This window comes from Megalops cyprinoides, chromosome 1 (genome assembly GCF_013368585.1).
Source record: "Megalops cyprinoides isolate fMegCyp1 chromosome 1, fMegCyp1.pri, whole genome shotgun sequence".
In the NCBI taxonomy this organism is placed as follows: Eukaryota; Metazoa; Chordata; class Actinopteri; order Elopiformes; family Megalopidae; genus Megalops; species Megalops cyprinoides.
Window position 1 is genome coordinate 50115446 of NC_050583.1, and position 16505 is coordinate 50131950.

At 40.5% G+C, this 16505-nt stretch overlaps 1 protein-coding gene across 1 annotated transcript; it reads left to right on the plus strand.

The window, feature by feature from the left end:
- Positions 1–13317: 13317 nt before the first annotated feature.
- On the plus strand, positions 13318–15573 carry LOC118791702 (homeobox protein Nkx-2.5-like). The gene is made up of 2 exons (XM_036549159.1): positions 13318–13666; positions 14936–15573. The coding sequence occupies exons 1-2, from the start codon at positions 13318–13320 to the stop codon at positions 15571–15573; spliced, it is 987 nt and encodes a 328-aa protein (XP_036405052.1).
- Positions 15574–16505: the final 932 nt, after the last annotated feature.

The following is a 16505-nucleotide window of genomic DNA, read 5'->3' on the forward strand; positions in this document are numbered from 1 at the left end:
TGTTCAATGGGAAACAGCATAGCTGGCCCTTTGTGGCATAAATTACACTGATGTCAAACATACAACTTTGTAGATATTCATCACTGGCATAGCAGAATTTCAATAAAATGGATTAAACTTCTCCTGGATGAACACGCCTCTGTGCGCTCACCGTGGCAACTACATCTCACATGTCAGAGATGGGGGTTGTGTGGTGGAGAGGAGGGGGGTATATGTTCATTACACTACATTATTGTCAGTTAGCAGACACTCTTTTCCAGAGAGACTTACATAGGTTGCAATTTTTACATTTATATACCTGGATATTTACTGAGACAATTCTGGGTTAGATACCTGGCCCAAGGGTAAATCTGTCTAAATCAAGGGCCTCAACCAAGCCTCTCTCTATGCGGGCTGGTTTCAAAATGAGTGAATTCAAGTCTTACATCTTCCCTGCTTGCAGAACGCATACAGAGTGACAACCGTTAAAACTTCAACATTACAGTTGTAAGGAAGTATAACTTCGTTACATTGTTTAATGTAAAAGTTAAGGTTAAGGTCAATTTGGGGGGGTGTGTTGGGGGCGGTACAATTCTGCCCAATGTGAAAAGGATCCCAGCGGCCAACCTGAGGTCTACAGTACATCGTTCTAGTTAGAAACACTTTTCCCATCCAGGTTGGATCCTTGACCAGTCCTCGCACGCCTGAACTCCCGTCCTTCGCAAGGTCACGATGAAGATGATGTATTTTCTCGTCCCTCCTGCTTCTGCCGCGTCGGCAACACAGCGCTACGAGCCTGGGTTTTGTTCGCTGCAGGAAACAGGCTCTTCCTCCGTGTAAACACTGAGCCCGGTCAGCCGGCCCCGAGACTGGTAGTGGCACGCTATGGTCACCGTCAGACGGTCTATCTATCTCGGGGTAAAATGGGGGTCAGGAGGGACGTATGAGAGACAGTTAACACTCCGGACAGGCAGATTGACAGTGACAGGGTAGGTCGGATGGAACGGGAATGCAATTCAAATTTTTCATGAAATAGATTTTCTTTTTACAGTTTACAACCTGTAATCAAAACGGCAATATCGCGACGAACCTGGAGGTCACCTTTTGACTTAATCGGTGTCACGCATCATGCTCAGAGGTGCAAATCCTTTGTTCTTGTAAAATGGACGGGCAGTTTATATCAACAGCACCTTGAAACAACTGTCCGAGGACGATTTTAACGTTAAACGCGTTTCGGTTGAAATTCGGTTCAAATTTCCCTCATTGAGAAAATACTCCCCCAAATGCTTGCCATATGTATATATGGCTTATATGTGTGCGTGTGTGCGTACGTGTTTGTGTGTTGGGAAACAGCATAGCCTGCCGTTTGTGACGTGAATGATACCGAAACTTTATAGATATTCATCATTGGCACAGAAGAATTTTAATAAAATAAAAATAATTTAATAAAATTGATTAAACAAAATGTTTATGTTATAAATTTGGATATGCTTCGTATATGCTGAAAAGTCCTCAGCAAATTGTACTGTTATTTTTTAATTACAATTACGAATGAAAAGCAGGGAGGCAAAAGTTTAAATAGGCCTGCGAATCAAATATTCATGCGAAGCCTTGATTGTCTGTATACTCCTGGCTGTGTGCGTATGAATCCCATCGACAATAAAGCTACTAACTGTCACAATAATGTAGACATTTTACCTGAGCGGGCCAACAAGACATCCGAAAAAAATACAGTATCAATAAGTGTCGTTGAAATATAAGGAAATCATAGATCTCACAAAAAGGTTATTAATCTCCAAGTCGATGACAGAGGTCATGTGTGTACAGCTTTTACCAAAATCCTTCAGGAAGAACTCAGAACCCCCAACTGTGGTTTTAACCAGTGGGCTGTTTGGAACTCTCACTGCCCGCTCAAGTCGGGGTGTCACGGCGAGTGAAAGTCTACATATTACTGAGGAAGATTAATTGTATGTGCGGGCCTTTCAATAGACTAAATGGACTATTTTCAGTGGGAGATGGAAGACAGTCCAAGATTAAATCGTTATATTTCAGCGAGCATGGGTGTTTCTCCGCGGCTACTGGGATACCCCTCCCGACAGCCGAGGGCTGCGAGCGGTAAAAACGTGTCGCAGAGTGCGCGGATAGAGAGAAGTTCCAGAGAAGAACCCTGACTCTGGCCAACATAATTAATGGTAAAGTCTGCCGTAGGTTGTAAAACAGACAGGCAGGCCATCGCTAAGCGGGGAGCCGGAGGAACTGTTTACGAGATAGAGAGCTGATAAACTCATGTCTCTCCAAAACACAGGCGCTAATGGGAGGCGGGGGAATCCGGTTGTCTCCGCGTTGATTGAACGATCTCAAGGCGCAAATGCCCTATATATAACGACTCCCCCCATAATGTGTGTGTGTCTGTGTGTGTGTGTGTGTGTTTGAGAGAGAGTGTGTTCTTGTGTGCCTGCGTGTGTGTGTGTGTGTGTGTGTCTGTGTGAACATTAAATTATAAATTACATAATAGTCCACATTTACAATACAATATGGTTACAATAGAAACAATAATTATGCGCGACAACATGAAAGTGATGTTCTTGTCCTTGGAAAGTAAAAACTGCAGTTAAGAAACACTGCATCTTTGTCATGAACCGTTTTATGCGGGGTATTTTTCATAAAATAATTTACGATGACGCCGGAGACATTTACAATTTTAGAGATGACACAAATTGATTTGTGACCACATGTCCGAGTTTTCCCGTTTATTTACACAAGCGGAAACGCTGACAACGTGCATGACTTTACAGGAATCAATAATTAAAATGATTGTGTATGTTAACCTCATAAAACTAAGCATACTTCCAGAGGATTTAAGCTCCATGGGATTTTGAAAAATGTAACGAGGCGTGCTTAAACTGAAATCAACCATCTTGTTTCTTTCACGTATGGATAAACACAAATGCGCGCACGCACGGACACACGCGTTTGTTTTGAGGAAAAATAATTACTCAGTCTTAGTAATTCTGTTATTTTTATTATTTTTAATTCTCACATAAATCATGAATTCCTCTAGCCAGTAAAACCGGCAATTTTTCACTGTAGCTTGGCGTGCACCCTGACAGAGAACGAGAAACAGAAGTTCACTTAGATAAACCATTCAGCGCCACACTTTATACAAAAGAAAGAATATACTTTTAGCATAATATGTTTTCAATATAACTAGTAAATATATATATGATATGAATCTTTGTTTTGGACTCCCAATGTGTGTATTACGGAATCAAAAATTACTTGGTTTCATATAACACCATGGTGGTACTATTTAAAGTCCAGTTTTAAGTATTTTGAATCATTTGACCATCAAAATCATTTGTTAAATACAAAAAATGAGTGTTAACTATAATAAGAAAACAGTCACTAAATCAATAAAAAGTATTTTGCCTATTATAATTCTCGTTATTTATTATAATCTTCATTTAACACTTTATAATGTAGCTATATTAATTTGATCTCTTTGATGCGGCTGCCACTATTTTTTACAATTAGTAATTCATAATAAAGCAGCAAGTGCATATTCACGACTATTAAGAAATTATAGGTAGCCTGTTATATAAGTATTATAGGTGAGTTTTCTGAAGAATAACGTTGTGCAGCCTGCTCAATGTATGGTCATGAAGTTTCCTCGATACTTCAAGGTAAAAACAAATTTGGTTGCTGAAACCATTTGTTTGCTTCAAATTGATTTCCCACCGCGCCCTACACTTTTCAAAGCAAGGTTGCGGTAAGAGATACATTATTATTATTATTATTATTATTATTATTATTATTATTATTATTATTATTGTAAGAATACTTGAGTAAATTCCAAGGCATACAAGCATCTAAAATTATGCATGTATTCAATCTAACCAATGTGGCGCTTTGGCTTCAACTTTGAGTACTACGTTTAAACAAAAAAATTACACTATATTTTCGTTAATTTCAGTGCCTTATGATGACGCCGTTGGCATTGAAAGGGTAATATTCACGGATTTCTTTTTAGGGAAAAAACTGTCTTACTTTCTTTAGGCTAGTTGGTGTTAAGATAAAAAAAACGCCATGGCGGTTTTATCGAATGTCCCCCAGGCAAGGAAATCAGAGTACATATATGTTGTGTTGGCGGACAGACAGCCTTGGTACAAAGACGTGTTTATGCTCAACAAAGGTAACAGAAATAGTTTGCAATGTGCAGGTAGGTTAAGATTAGTTTATTGCACCTAACACACAACTTGTTTTAACCTTTCGTGTCATTTGGTGGTAGTTGAATTCAGCAGTTTACTTGTTGACAGTTGTTATCTGGGGGTAATTTACAAAGACTGCTGGTATTTTCCTGCCCGGCTGGACAGAGAGACTTCACGGATCACTAGGCATCGGCTACCTCACTCAGTCTAATGGATCTATTAGCGGCCTGCCGGCTGCCCTACTATCCAAACAAACACGGGAGCGCCGCTCACGCCTCACGCGCACAACAGCAGCTCACTAGCGAAAGCTGCAACGTCGCCGCCTGGCATGACAAAAAAAGTAACTAAGCTGGACGTGATTAACAACACAAAGTCGATTTTACATTAGTGTGGAGGGGTGCGTGTACTAAAGAATCAGTTTAGAATCTTTAATGTTGGCTAAATGGGTGCGTTAAAGCTGTTTATATTGTGCTGTATGAAATTAAACAGTGAGTCCGTTCATCACCACTTCTGTAATATTACACACTTCAGTGCTTGTTGGAGTAAAATATACAGCCCAATAACAAGGAATTCAAATAATGCAGTCCTTAACTGAGGATGAATAATTAAATGAGATCTAGAAATACATGGTTTTAAATCAGCCATAATTACTAACATTAACATGTGATTACTTGGAGCCATTTTCAACATAAATTTAAATGGGTATTTTAAAACACAACATAATAAGCAGGCAGTTTCCTGTTATGTAGTCTGTTAAGCAAATTAATAAAAGAAGAAGTGACTGAGCGTTGGAAATTCTTATTCTTATATATTGTTATTCTTTTTTTTTTTACCAGAGGCAACATTATGGCGATTTACAGAGTACTGAAATAAGAACACAGTGCAAAATACCAATCAAATTAACTAAAATAATTTATCAAATAGTGCAAAATCCCAAGTAACAATTTCACCATCAAACATAAAAATTACCTGTGGGTTATCAGTTGGCTGGTATCTAATAAACATTATAAAACAGCCAGGTAGGTGTGCTTCAGGCCTCAGCCCAGCCAGTAGAATATTGGCCTCAAATCAGGACCTGCAGAATAATGAAATTTTAGAAGCTTAAGTGGGCATCAGGAAAGGCGTGTATTAATGTTTAAACGCTGTTCGTCGCATTTGTTTCAGTGCGACACAACCATGCAGCCTCGCTGGAGCTTTCCAATCTGCAATCTCCACGCTCCGAACAGCCATGCACACCGACACACACACACACACACACACACACACACACACACACTTCTTGTGTACATGTCCATGTCTGTGTACATGCATATCAAAATATTTGCGTGAATGCTTGTTTGTTACATTGTCTTGATCACCTTTCCATTTTACTAAGGGATCTGTGCAAGGACACGGCGTCAAGGACCGAGGCCCTTGACCTTGAAACTTCCGTTGACACAGTTGTATGAGCTTTTCCTAGCTTATGAGTCATAGCAGAATCATCCCAGCACTCCATAGAAAAAGGTTACTGAAATTTGTGGCGAACATGACAACAGGCCTACTCTATGATAGAAGAATGTGTAACATTAGCGTATGCAGAACGCACTATATTTCAGCATACCGACCGACCAGGATACAGTATTCAACAATGCGAAGGGATGTTTATATATAGGTAACATGTGTAATATAACTATTTCAAGATGCTGAAACTTCTGATTATGATGCAGCTGCAGATAAGTAGTATAATGTAGTGACAGAAGTAATATAAATGCAATTTATAAATGAAAGGTAAGAGTTCTTTATGTTATTTATTTGAGTATTCTACGGTATTGGATGTCCTAGCGCACAGTTATTTTGCAGTAGGTGATTAGATCTACAATAATTTCGCTTAACTTTTGCGTTCTCGTTTTCTCCTTTAGCACTAATAAAGCAAGATTTTGAAAAGCACATTTTTATTTTTGGAAGAAAAAAAACAGTTTTTTTTTATTTTAGGAAATCTACATACTCTTAATTTTTATAATTTTGTTAGAGCAAGTTACGTGCCACACCTTGAGAATGCATAAGTTGCTCAGAGTAGGCTATGCTTTTATTTAACCACTTGAAAGCGGTTTGGGTTCTTTCCACTAACAAAACACTTTGGAAAACATTTGCGAGATGGCCGGACAGCCTAGTATCGAGTGTTTTCTAATATTATTTTCTTTCAGCATAATGGGACTATATGTTGTCTGTAATCTGCTATATGAAATGTTAGAAAGAGCCCTTGTCCCCAAGAAAGCAAATAAAGAATGATTTCTTTAAAAGCTGGAAGTATATATGTAATAATGTGCACGTTGGACCGGCATGATTGCAACACTGGACTCCAACGCCGTTCCCCGCTGAGAGAAATAAGTAATGGGAAATACAGAACAATTTCCAAATATCTAACATACCTACACAAGAAGCAATTCATCACACCTGTATACTCTCTGTCTGCCTTATCTTCGAATGGTGGTGTCAGCGGCCATGGGTGCGTTCGATACGTTTGGGAAATCTCTGCGCCCAACAACAATAACTCTCACGCTGCGCCAAAGGGAGGATCCTTCACCTTTGGTATGGGCCCGGCCTTCAAGACGATCTGCAAAGAGCAACAAAATATTTGCACATAGATTGGCAACATAACACGGCACAGACGCGGTGTGCAGTAATCAACAATAAGATATGTAATGTTCTTAATCAAGGCGCTGAAACCATTAGTCGTGCTTCTTGTCTAAGCATCTTACCTCGTGAAAAACATCCTCAACTATCCAGTGGTCCTTCACAAACAAACAAAAGCGTCACAACATACATTCTTTGAAATGCGTAAGCGCAACGGGCATGTTTACGTTAAGCGCAACCCGTTGCTACACCCCCCCCCCCCCCCCCCCCCCGCTCCCCAAACCCCAACCCCAACCCCATTTCACTCTCTCAAATTGCCCATTTGAAGACATACAGCTCCAGCCCGAGGAGGAAGACCCTCTCCTAATCTAAACAGCACTCTGTTGATGGCGCGCGGATGAGATTATCTCGTCTCGCTCTCTTCCCTTTCTTTCCCTCGGTTTTAGCAGCACCCAAGCATTTGGCACTGGCGCCTATATACTTGGCCAGAATTGACAGGAGACAAGAGGTGTAGCGTTTCCTTTTGTTGCCCCCCGAAGCCCAGGTGAAGGCCGCACCTTGAGATGTCAGGCCCCTACGAATAGACACAATAACAAGTGTAATACAGCCGTGATATAACATCGCGTGATATATGTTCACCCGGGATCAAAGACGCTGCCACTGCCATTCTTCTTCCATTTGTACCGAATTTCTGCTGCTGTTGATCACACAGTCGACCATAATGGGGCTATTCACAACTACAAAAAAAGGATATAAAGGAATTTCTACCCCCAAAAAATGGTGCGTCTGGGCGCTTCTGTGCTCTCGCGCCGTAACGGGAGAGATGCTGAACGAGACAGACGGCATACATACACAAGCGGATGCTCTTCGTCCGTTTGTGCGGGAAGGTGACTTCGAAAAAAGAGCGGTCTTCGCGGAAAGACTGACAGATTGCGCATAGTCTCACTAAGAATCACGGCTCGCTGCTCTGTCCTGGTTTCAATCAGTCCTCAGTACCAAAAGCTGTAAAAAAAGAAGTTGGATAATAAGATGAGAAATCCGAGGTCTGGATTTTATCCAGCGGCATTTTGTTCTCAACACTCTTTCCTTTTTCTTTGTTTTTGAGCCAGGCTGCCGACCATAATAAAGTCATGATAAAGGGATGACGGTCACAGCTGTAATAAAATTTTACCAGCGAATAATGATCTGGGTATCCAAAGTCATTAGCTTCTAAGATGCGGCACAAATATTATTTTTTAAAGATTTCTTTACGAGAATCGACATTCGCTTGCCCACTGAGAAAATGTATCGTGTAATAAACATCTGGCTTTATGATTTTCTGTGTTATTTTGCCGTTCCAAGTGTGGCGTGCTTAACCCCACACAAGTGTTGATATTTTTAGCATGCATTTGGATTGGCGTGCGATTTACTAGTAAAAAAAACCTTATCAACCCTCTACATAAAAAATAATGGGAGGAGCTATTTGGATAGCAAACTCATTACAGATTTATAGCATATGCAGTACACGTGTTTGCTAGGCGATACATGTTTTATTGTACATGTTACTGTTACTAAGTCTTGTATACTATAGATGGATACGAATTCTTCTCTGAAGTTGTTTTTTTACGCTTTGAATGCTTGCCTACTGTAAAATCCAGGCCAAGCCCCGTAAAAAGTTAAGATGCCTATACACTTTGTGCACAATTAAGCATATTAACTCCCCCCATGAAAACGCGAGGTACAGTTAAAGACAGAAGAAATTGTGACCTAAAATTGGTTTAATCTTTCCATGCGGGTGGTTTTAAAGGCAATACAGAAGCATAATTTAAAATTGTATTTACCCGCTTGTATTAACTCTTGAAATAACTCAAAAATGTTTTGTACTTTATGGTAAAAGACTTGGAGTTACACTTTTCGTTGATTTGAAAAGACCTGAATTCACTATTGGTAGCCCGCATTTGTCGGAATAAGGAACTTCTGTTTCAACTCACTTGCTTATACCAGAATTCAAGGTTTGGACAAAACTGACCGTTAGAAGTTGGTTGTGGATCTGAATGGGGGGGGGGGGTATCTCTTTATGAAACGAAGTTCCTGCTTTGGGCCGTTTAGACGTGACATAAACCACAACACACAATAACTTTATTGTCCTTTATTGTCCAATATCTTTTTGTCCTACACGACACTGTAGCTTACGGTAAAGTCGCTACATACGATCGAATCTTGTCATGGTACCCCCTTTTTAACAACTAACCATATCATCATTGTGAGAACCATGTGTGTGCTTCAATCCATTTTTTAACCGAACGTCATTTACCAGACGTTCACATTCTTGTTTGATACTATAGGCTACAACTTCAACACTTCGCATTAGCCGAAAGACCCTATATCACTTAACGACACGTTGGTTATTTGCTAGACATTCAGCTCGACCCAAACAGACTAAGATGTGTAAATACGTAGATATTTAAATATTTTTCATTATTTATGAACACGTCATCCAGCGCTTTGTATTCGCAATGTGTCACTGGCTGAATGCTTATTTAAACGCGGCTTAGCAATGGTAATATTTGAAATAATTTTACGATCAGTCTGAAATACTAAAAACAGTGAAGGAGATGACTACATCTTGAAAACACACGCTTCGCCCAGTGCTGCTCTTAGCCGGCCTTGAGTCACAGAATGGGCGCTCTCAAACTGCACACTCCAATCCACCACGTGCGTCTCATTCGCTCTTATTTGTAGCCCTCTTAACCAGAAGTGACAATTTACACACAAGAGACTGGGTTTATATCTCGACTCCTACATACCTGAGTGGGATATCCATCATATTCAGTCAGTAGGCATACAAGGAGACAAAACCAAGTGTAACCGTAACACACATAATCCAAGGTCAAGTCGGGGTTCAAAGCCGTATATTTTACACTAGTTGTTAACTGCATAGTATATTCTCACACACAATTAAGTCGGGATGACTTGTTTTGGTCAGAGGACTCACTATCTCCCTCATATAACATAGTCTATGAGTCCAGTGAGGAAAATATTGCACGACTTCAGGGAGTGTACGCGAGGGAGTGAGAAGGTGAGAGGGTGAGACAGCGGCAGGGACAGTGAGGGGGTCCCCTGAAACGGAAAGGAAGCTGATACCGACAGATTGTATTCGCTAAAAATGTCAATCAGGTTTTCCTCGAGGAATTTTAATTGCCGCTGGGGCTCTGCTTATCGTCTGTAAAGGTTTATTAATACACCGACGATAACTGCAGCGAAAAGACATGAGCGCGAAAACAGGGACGTGGATACAGGATCTTTTAAATAAGTGTGTGTCAAGCTGCATTATTTCACAAATAGCTATTACAGCAGAGGGACCGGTATAGTAAACTACATATTACTAGCTGTATTGAAATTTGTAATTTGTAACAGGACTGTCAGATTCGTTTATAGGCAGATTAAATATTCTCATAGCGCCGCATAATGTGACCTCAAAACACTGTCAAAATGAGAAATAAAATGAAGCATTGTTCAAGCAGAAGAATCTTAGGCTACCCAAAGGTATAGTGACAATATTTAGACAAGTAAACTAAAATAATGGTTGGGCATCCTTTTCAGATTTATCAAATTTTCGCGTGATAATTAAATGAAGTCATTTAGGACACGTCATTTTATTATGCTATTATGTGCCATTTAGTGTCCTGGAGTACAAAATACTCCCATAACACATTTTGTAACAGAATATGGTTGTATAGGAATAGCTCCGCGGTGATATCCACTTGATCCTAACGCAGCGCCGCGGCAGTTAAAACTAGATCAGTACAGTTGCGTTCTGTTTGGGGAGGGGTGCGCAATCCCTTCACTCGCGTTTAGTAATCCATATGAACCCACATCTCAAGATCATGGTCAGAGAACAGCTGTCGCCTGATGGAATCTTCAAGACGTCATCGTGATTTCATAAAAATAAATACATAAATAAATACATCCTGCGGACATGTTTGGTGGGACGTTATGTTGATTCTGCCGCGAGCGCCTTACATCAAGCACATATACTTGGCCTTTACGTGCGCCACGTGTATGCAAATACACAACTCTCATTCATCAGATTGTGTCTGTTTTGATTTCATTTTCTGTACAATGTCAATTTCCACAAAAGAACCGCCTATGTACATTCATGGTACTGTCTAGAGAAAAGTCTAGAGTGGGTACTTGAATATTTCTGTAAGAAAAATACCTCCTCTTTGTATTTAAATGAATATGCACCGCACCCGTGAGTGAACAAAGAGGTTTGCTGGCATCCATAGATGAAAACTTGTGAAATAACCACACCTCACTAATCGCGCGCACTTGAATATCCCCACGTGGCAAAAATGGCTCCACTCCGCATCCGAGAAAAAATCACAGAATACACCTTTTACTATGACCAGTCTCTCCACCATTTAAGTTTTTTTCTTCATACTTCAAGTCAAACTTCCTCTAGAAAAATTAACCCACGACTGTGTTAGACCATACCACTCACTATATAATGTATAGCTTATGGGGGAGTATTAAAGAAATGTGTGTGTGTTTGTGTATATATATATATATATATATATATATATATATATATATCAGCCACTTTAATGCAATAATAATTACAACTAACTATAACCGCATTCGTTGTGCTGTATAGCAATGACACAATAGCACTATTTCTTGATATTGATCAATTCTGTCAATCCGATTGTTAAAAAAATATGCAACATTATTATTAGTAGCACAATTAGTAGTATTACTAGCTGTATTAATAACAATAACAATAACAATATATTAACCTATTCATCAGAAGTATCCAGAAGATTAGAAGGCATTAGGCCTTTTATTAACTTTTTCATCTGTTTCAATGTGTTATTTTTTTTACTGCCAACTGCAATGCAGATTATTTTTAGAATAATGCATTGTGATATTGTGCGCCTCATTGTGTCATAGTGTTAAGGAGCAGGGCTTGTAACCCAAAAGTTGACAATTCAGTTCCCAGGTGTGGACCCAGCTGGTGTACCTTTAAACAAGGTAGTTAACCCGCACAGCCTCAGGAAATAATCCAGATGTATAACTGCTGATAATGATGATATCTGAAATGCTCTGGATAACAGCGTCTGCAGAGCATAACGATAACATTCGTAGACACTTTCTGCGGTGAGCAGCTATTGATTAGAAGCCGATTTTAGCAGATCATGGGCAATATTTGCAGATCTCTCTGGAATACAGTTGTGAATACACGTATACGTGTCGCAGCAGTCTCTGGACCCATGTGCATGGTCATGCGAGTTCAAGAAAATATAAATTCAGGTGAACTGATTTCCACTTCAGAACAATTAAATATAAAGAATTCGTGGTAGAAAAACAAACGATCAGAAGTACTGTTTGAGTGTTATTAGTAACATAATAAGTGGTCAGCAGATTGTGACGTCCACAGTATCACTTTAACACTTAATGTAAATAACACACCTTTATTAGTTAACTATAACATTTTAGTTTCTTTCAGTGAATTCGGTGAGGGGACGCTAACAAAGGGACTACGTAGCCAACAAATATGTAGGAACAAATTGATCATCACATACTTAACTCACCGAGCTTCCGCTTATTTATTATTAATACGTTTGAGATTCAAACATCTGAAAAACAACTACTTCGTTACCAAAACTAGAGCGAGAGAGAGGGAGATCTGAGAGAGAAGTGAAGAGACTATAGAGTTTTACCGGAATAATTCCAAAATACTTCACTCCGCAACAAATCGAGCACACACATTCTTGCCCGGTTGAAACCACAGACTCATACAGATCAGGCAATAAGAACAGACAAACTGAGGCCTATGTCAGTGGTGGACTCTATAATAAACATGCTCATTTAAAAGAATGTCAAACCACGAGGAGCTATATAGGCCTACGTCTTCTTGTGTCCAAAATGCTCAGTCATGTTTTACCGTTTTTTGTGACAGGTACAATGGATCATCGGAAAACTCAGCAAAATCAGCTCTTACGGTGTTCTCAGGGTTGTTGTATCCGTTATTTGATATTTTGTCTCTGCTGAAATTATAAAATTAGAGTAAAAGTAGGCCTAATAACATTTGCAAACATTTGATTACCCATCTCTAATATTGCATTTCGGCATTCCGAAATCGGAGTGATTTACTGGAGAAACCGAGGGCTCGGCGTATTTCGTACCTCCCCTCACCCCGTTCAAATAATATGTGAACTGGCTAATTTCGGTGTCACTCTGCCCTCTTGCCCCTCCCCAACATTGTGACATCACGCACCAGGAGAGGGGCTGTTTGCGTCTCTCGGACTCCACTAACAAAACAGGCATTGGCTGTCAAAAGAAGCACGCTGACCCTCCTCTCCATGCACCCGAAGATACTGTCCGCGACGATCTTTTGCAGGCGTTTTGTCAGGAGATGAATTGCAATCAAATCGTTCGCCGTCTAAAGTAATTATTCTCTCTGAACTGAGTGTATGTTACGTAACTGGACTTCAGCGGAGATAATTTTCTTGATGTAACCCAACAGGGCAGAATAATGATCCCGAGTCCGGTCACTTCTACGCCGTTCTCAGTCAAAGACATACTGAAGCTGGAGCAGCAGTCGCAGCAGCACCTGCATCTCGAGCAGCACCGCGCGCACTTGCACCGGGAGCTGCCGCAACAGCAGCAGCAGCAGCACTACCAGGCGCCCCCCTCTTGCATGCTTGCTACAGGGGAGAGCCCCAGCTTCTCGGACGGCGAGGAGAACATGTCCTACCTAAATTCGATGCCCGTGCGGGACAGCCACGGCGAGGCTAGCCTCTCCCCGGGAATATTCGTCCATTCGGCTCTGGGACACTTGACGGACCCCAAGTTAGAAGGCGACCTCGACGAGCAGGACACTGGTGAGTTTGTTACTTTTCTATGGAAAAGGTGTAAGCGAGTTTTCCTTTAACAGAGCGCAATACGCCCACCGAATAAATTATACTTACATATTTTGAAGAAACAAAGTTGAAGACGACGATTGTTGAAAAGTAACACACAATGAGCATGGGGAGAGTGATAATTTAGTAAAACTTTTTCGTTGAACCAAAGCTGTCTCTCTGCATTTTGAAAATTGTTTAAATAAACATCACACACACAGATACCAGCCACATCTGCAGTGTAGATAATGCTAACTATATGAAAGCAACCATGTGGCTCGGTCTTTGACATCTACGTAGAGCAGTTTTAATATAAAAATAGTAGGCTATCTAGGTAGAAGTGGGAAGAGTAACTGCGTAAATACATTAGATGTGCGTCTTTTTTCACTTGCATTCACAAATTAATTTTATTTTACGAAAAGATCATTCGTGATTGAGTATAAAATTTAGGACCCTAAACAATTGGTATTTCTGTAAGCATTCTTGGCAGAAATTAACCTCATATAGCACTGCTCCCACTTGCAGCTTGATAGAAATATAAAATGGACCTTGCATGTGATCGAACAGGCATAACAAAAGAACACGTTCACCTTGGCTTACAAAGAAAATGCTAGTCTGGCCTTCAAATATCTCGGGAGTTTTTACTTACTGAATAATGAGGCGGTTTTAATAGACATTTAAAATAATCGATTAGAAGAATCCAGAGGTTTACGTGAAGAACACATATGTCAAGTGGTTTACAATAAAATATGTATAGTAAGCTATCCTTAACTCGTGACTCATTGCATGATTTCAAATATGAAATTATAACTGAATTTACATTCACGTCCAATAGCATTATAACTTTAAAGGTAAACCAAATGAGTTCACCTCCATGAAATTCCGCTCAGGCAAAATTAATATGATAGTTTTCCTTGATTTTGCCCTTCATCTATAATCATTAGATTCAAACAAAATCACACTCTCTAGATGAGCGAAAGAAAAGAATGGCCTGCTTTCTTTGCCATGATATTATGATAACAATTTTGATCAAAATTATAAGACAACAGACACCCCCTATTGTCTTGAGAATATCATCTCCACTAAACGACATTCATTTCACGGATAAAGGAAGAGGAGTGAATAAAGTGATGCTGTAAATATTGAAAGAACAACGAATGGTTCAAACAAAATTCGTGCGTGGAAAAGTGGCCCCAGATACTGCTATCTCTCTGTAATATCTCAATTGTGTCTTTTTATTTGCTATCACAGAGAGCTGCAGCGTCGTAACCAAGCATCAGGAATGTGAGAACGGCCGGCACTCGGATTCGGAGAGGCCCCAGAAGCAGCGGACCAGACGGAAACCGAGGGTGCTCTTCTCCCAGGCCCAGGTGTTCGAGCTGGAGAGACGCTTCAAACAGCAGCGATACTTGTCGGCGCCGGAAAGGGAGCACTTGGCGAACACGCTAAAACTCACCTCCACGCAGGTCAAAATATGGTTCCAGAACCGGCGGTATAAATGCAAACGGCAGCGTCAAGACAAGACCCTGGAAATGGCAGGACACCATCACCCGCCTCCGCCAAGACGAGTGGCGGTGCCGGTGTTAGTCCGTGATGGCAAGCCCTGCTTGGCGGGGTCGCAGAATTACAATGCGCCCTACTGTGGGGCAAACCCTTACACCTATAACGGGTACCCGGCTTATACCTACAGCAACCCGGCATATAACACCAGCTACAGCTGCACCTACTCAAGTATACCTGCTCTCCCTCCCACTACGACTGCAAACGCTTTTATGAACATGAACCTCGGCAACATCGCCAACCTCAGCAGTTCCGCTCAGCCACAACCCCATCAAGGAACGGCGGTTTCATCGTGTCAAGGAACACTGCACGGCATCCGTGCTTGGTAGCTAAAGAGGGCAGTAGCAACGAGGCAAAACTTGCCCTTAATGTCCTTTTTATTGTTCAACTCATTTCAGTTACCATGGAATTTCATATTTTAAAGTGTTAGCTACATCACAACAGTATTTCTGAAACAAGTCTTTGTAGTAAACGGTATAGGAGTCTTTTTAGTGGAGGTACCGAGACTGCTAGGCGACGGTGCAAATCGAAGTGATTACTACACTGTCAGTAACATCTGAAGATATTTGATAATGATCGCCACATAACCGTACCGAGAAGCCATGTATAGAATTTAAATTGAACGGTTTTGCAGCAGCCAATTTTGTGCTGCTACCTGAGTTAAAACGTTGGATCTGGACGTGTAAACTTGATGGTTTTGTGACCTATGGAATTAAAGGTCATTGAGATACACAACACTGGTGTAATGATGTCAGGATTACTTCAAACTAAGCTCAAACATCTTATGTCTGGCAGAAAACCGCTTTCTCCCAATCGTCCCAATGGCTTACTGTCTTCAATGCAAGAGTCAAAAATAGGTTATTTTTATTTTGTTACTTCTAAGGATGTCTAATGTTTATTATGTATATTTTAACGGTTTACTTTAAAACGAGAAGATATCTGGCCTAAAGTTAGTGTGATTTTTAAAAAAAAAGTTTGCTGAAGTTGACACCCTTTTCCCGTTCTATCGAAACGTTCATAATATGGGCCGCTTCCAAGGCTAACCGTGTGACCAGATTCTGTGTTAACAGTCTTTTGTTATCTCAGAATACATTTCACCAATTCTCAAACAACAGATTGAACGGAGTAACTGACGCCCAGCAAAACGCACATTTTGCGAGATGAGAACACTACCAGTTTAATTTGAATTTGAGAACATGTTGTCTCTTAAACCAATAAATCGAAAAATTCAACTGTGAAGACGCGTTGAACCTGTAACGAT

Bases quoted from the DNA above. Each gene is read 5' to 3' on its own strand.
- LOC118791702 (XM_036549159.1), top strand. From the start codon at position 13,318: ATGATCCCGAGTCCGGTCACTTCTACGCCGTTCTCAGTCAAAGACATA. The intron at 13,667-14,935 runs GTGAGTTTGTTA...TTGCTATCACAG, and splicing joins CCTCGACGAGCAGGACACTG to AGAGCTGCAGCGTCGTAACC.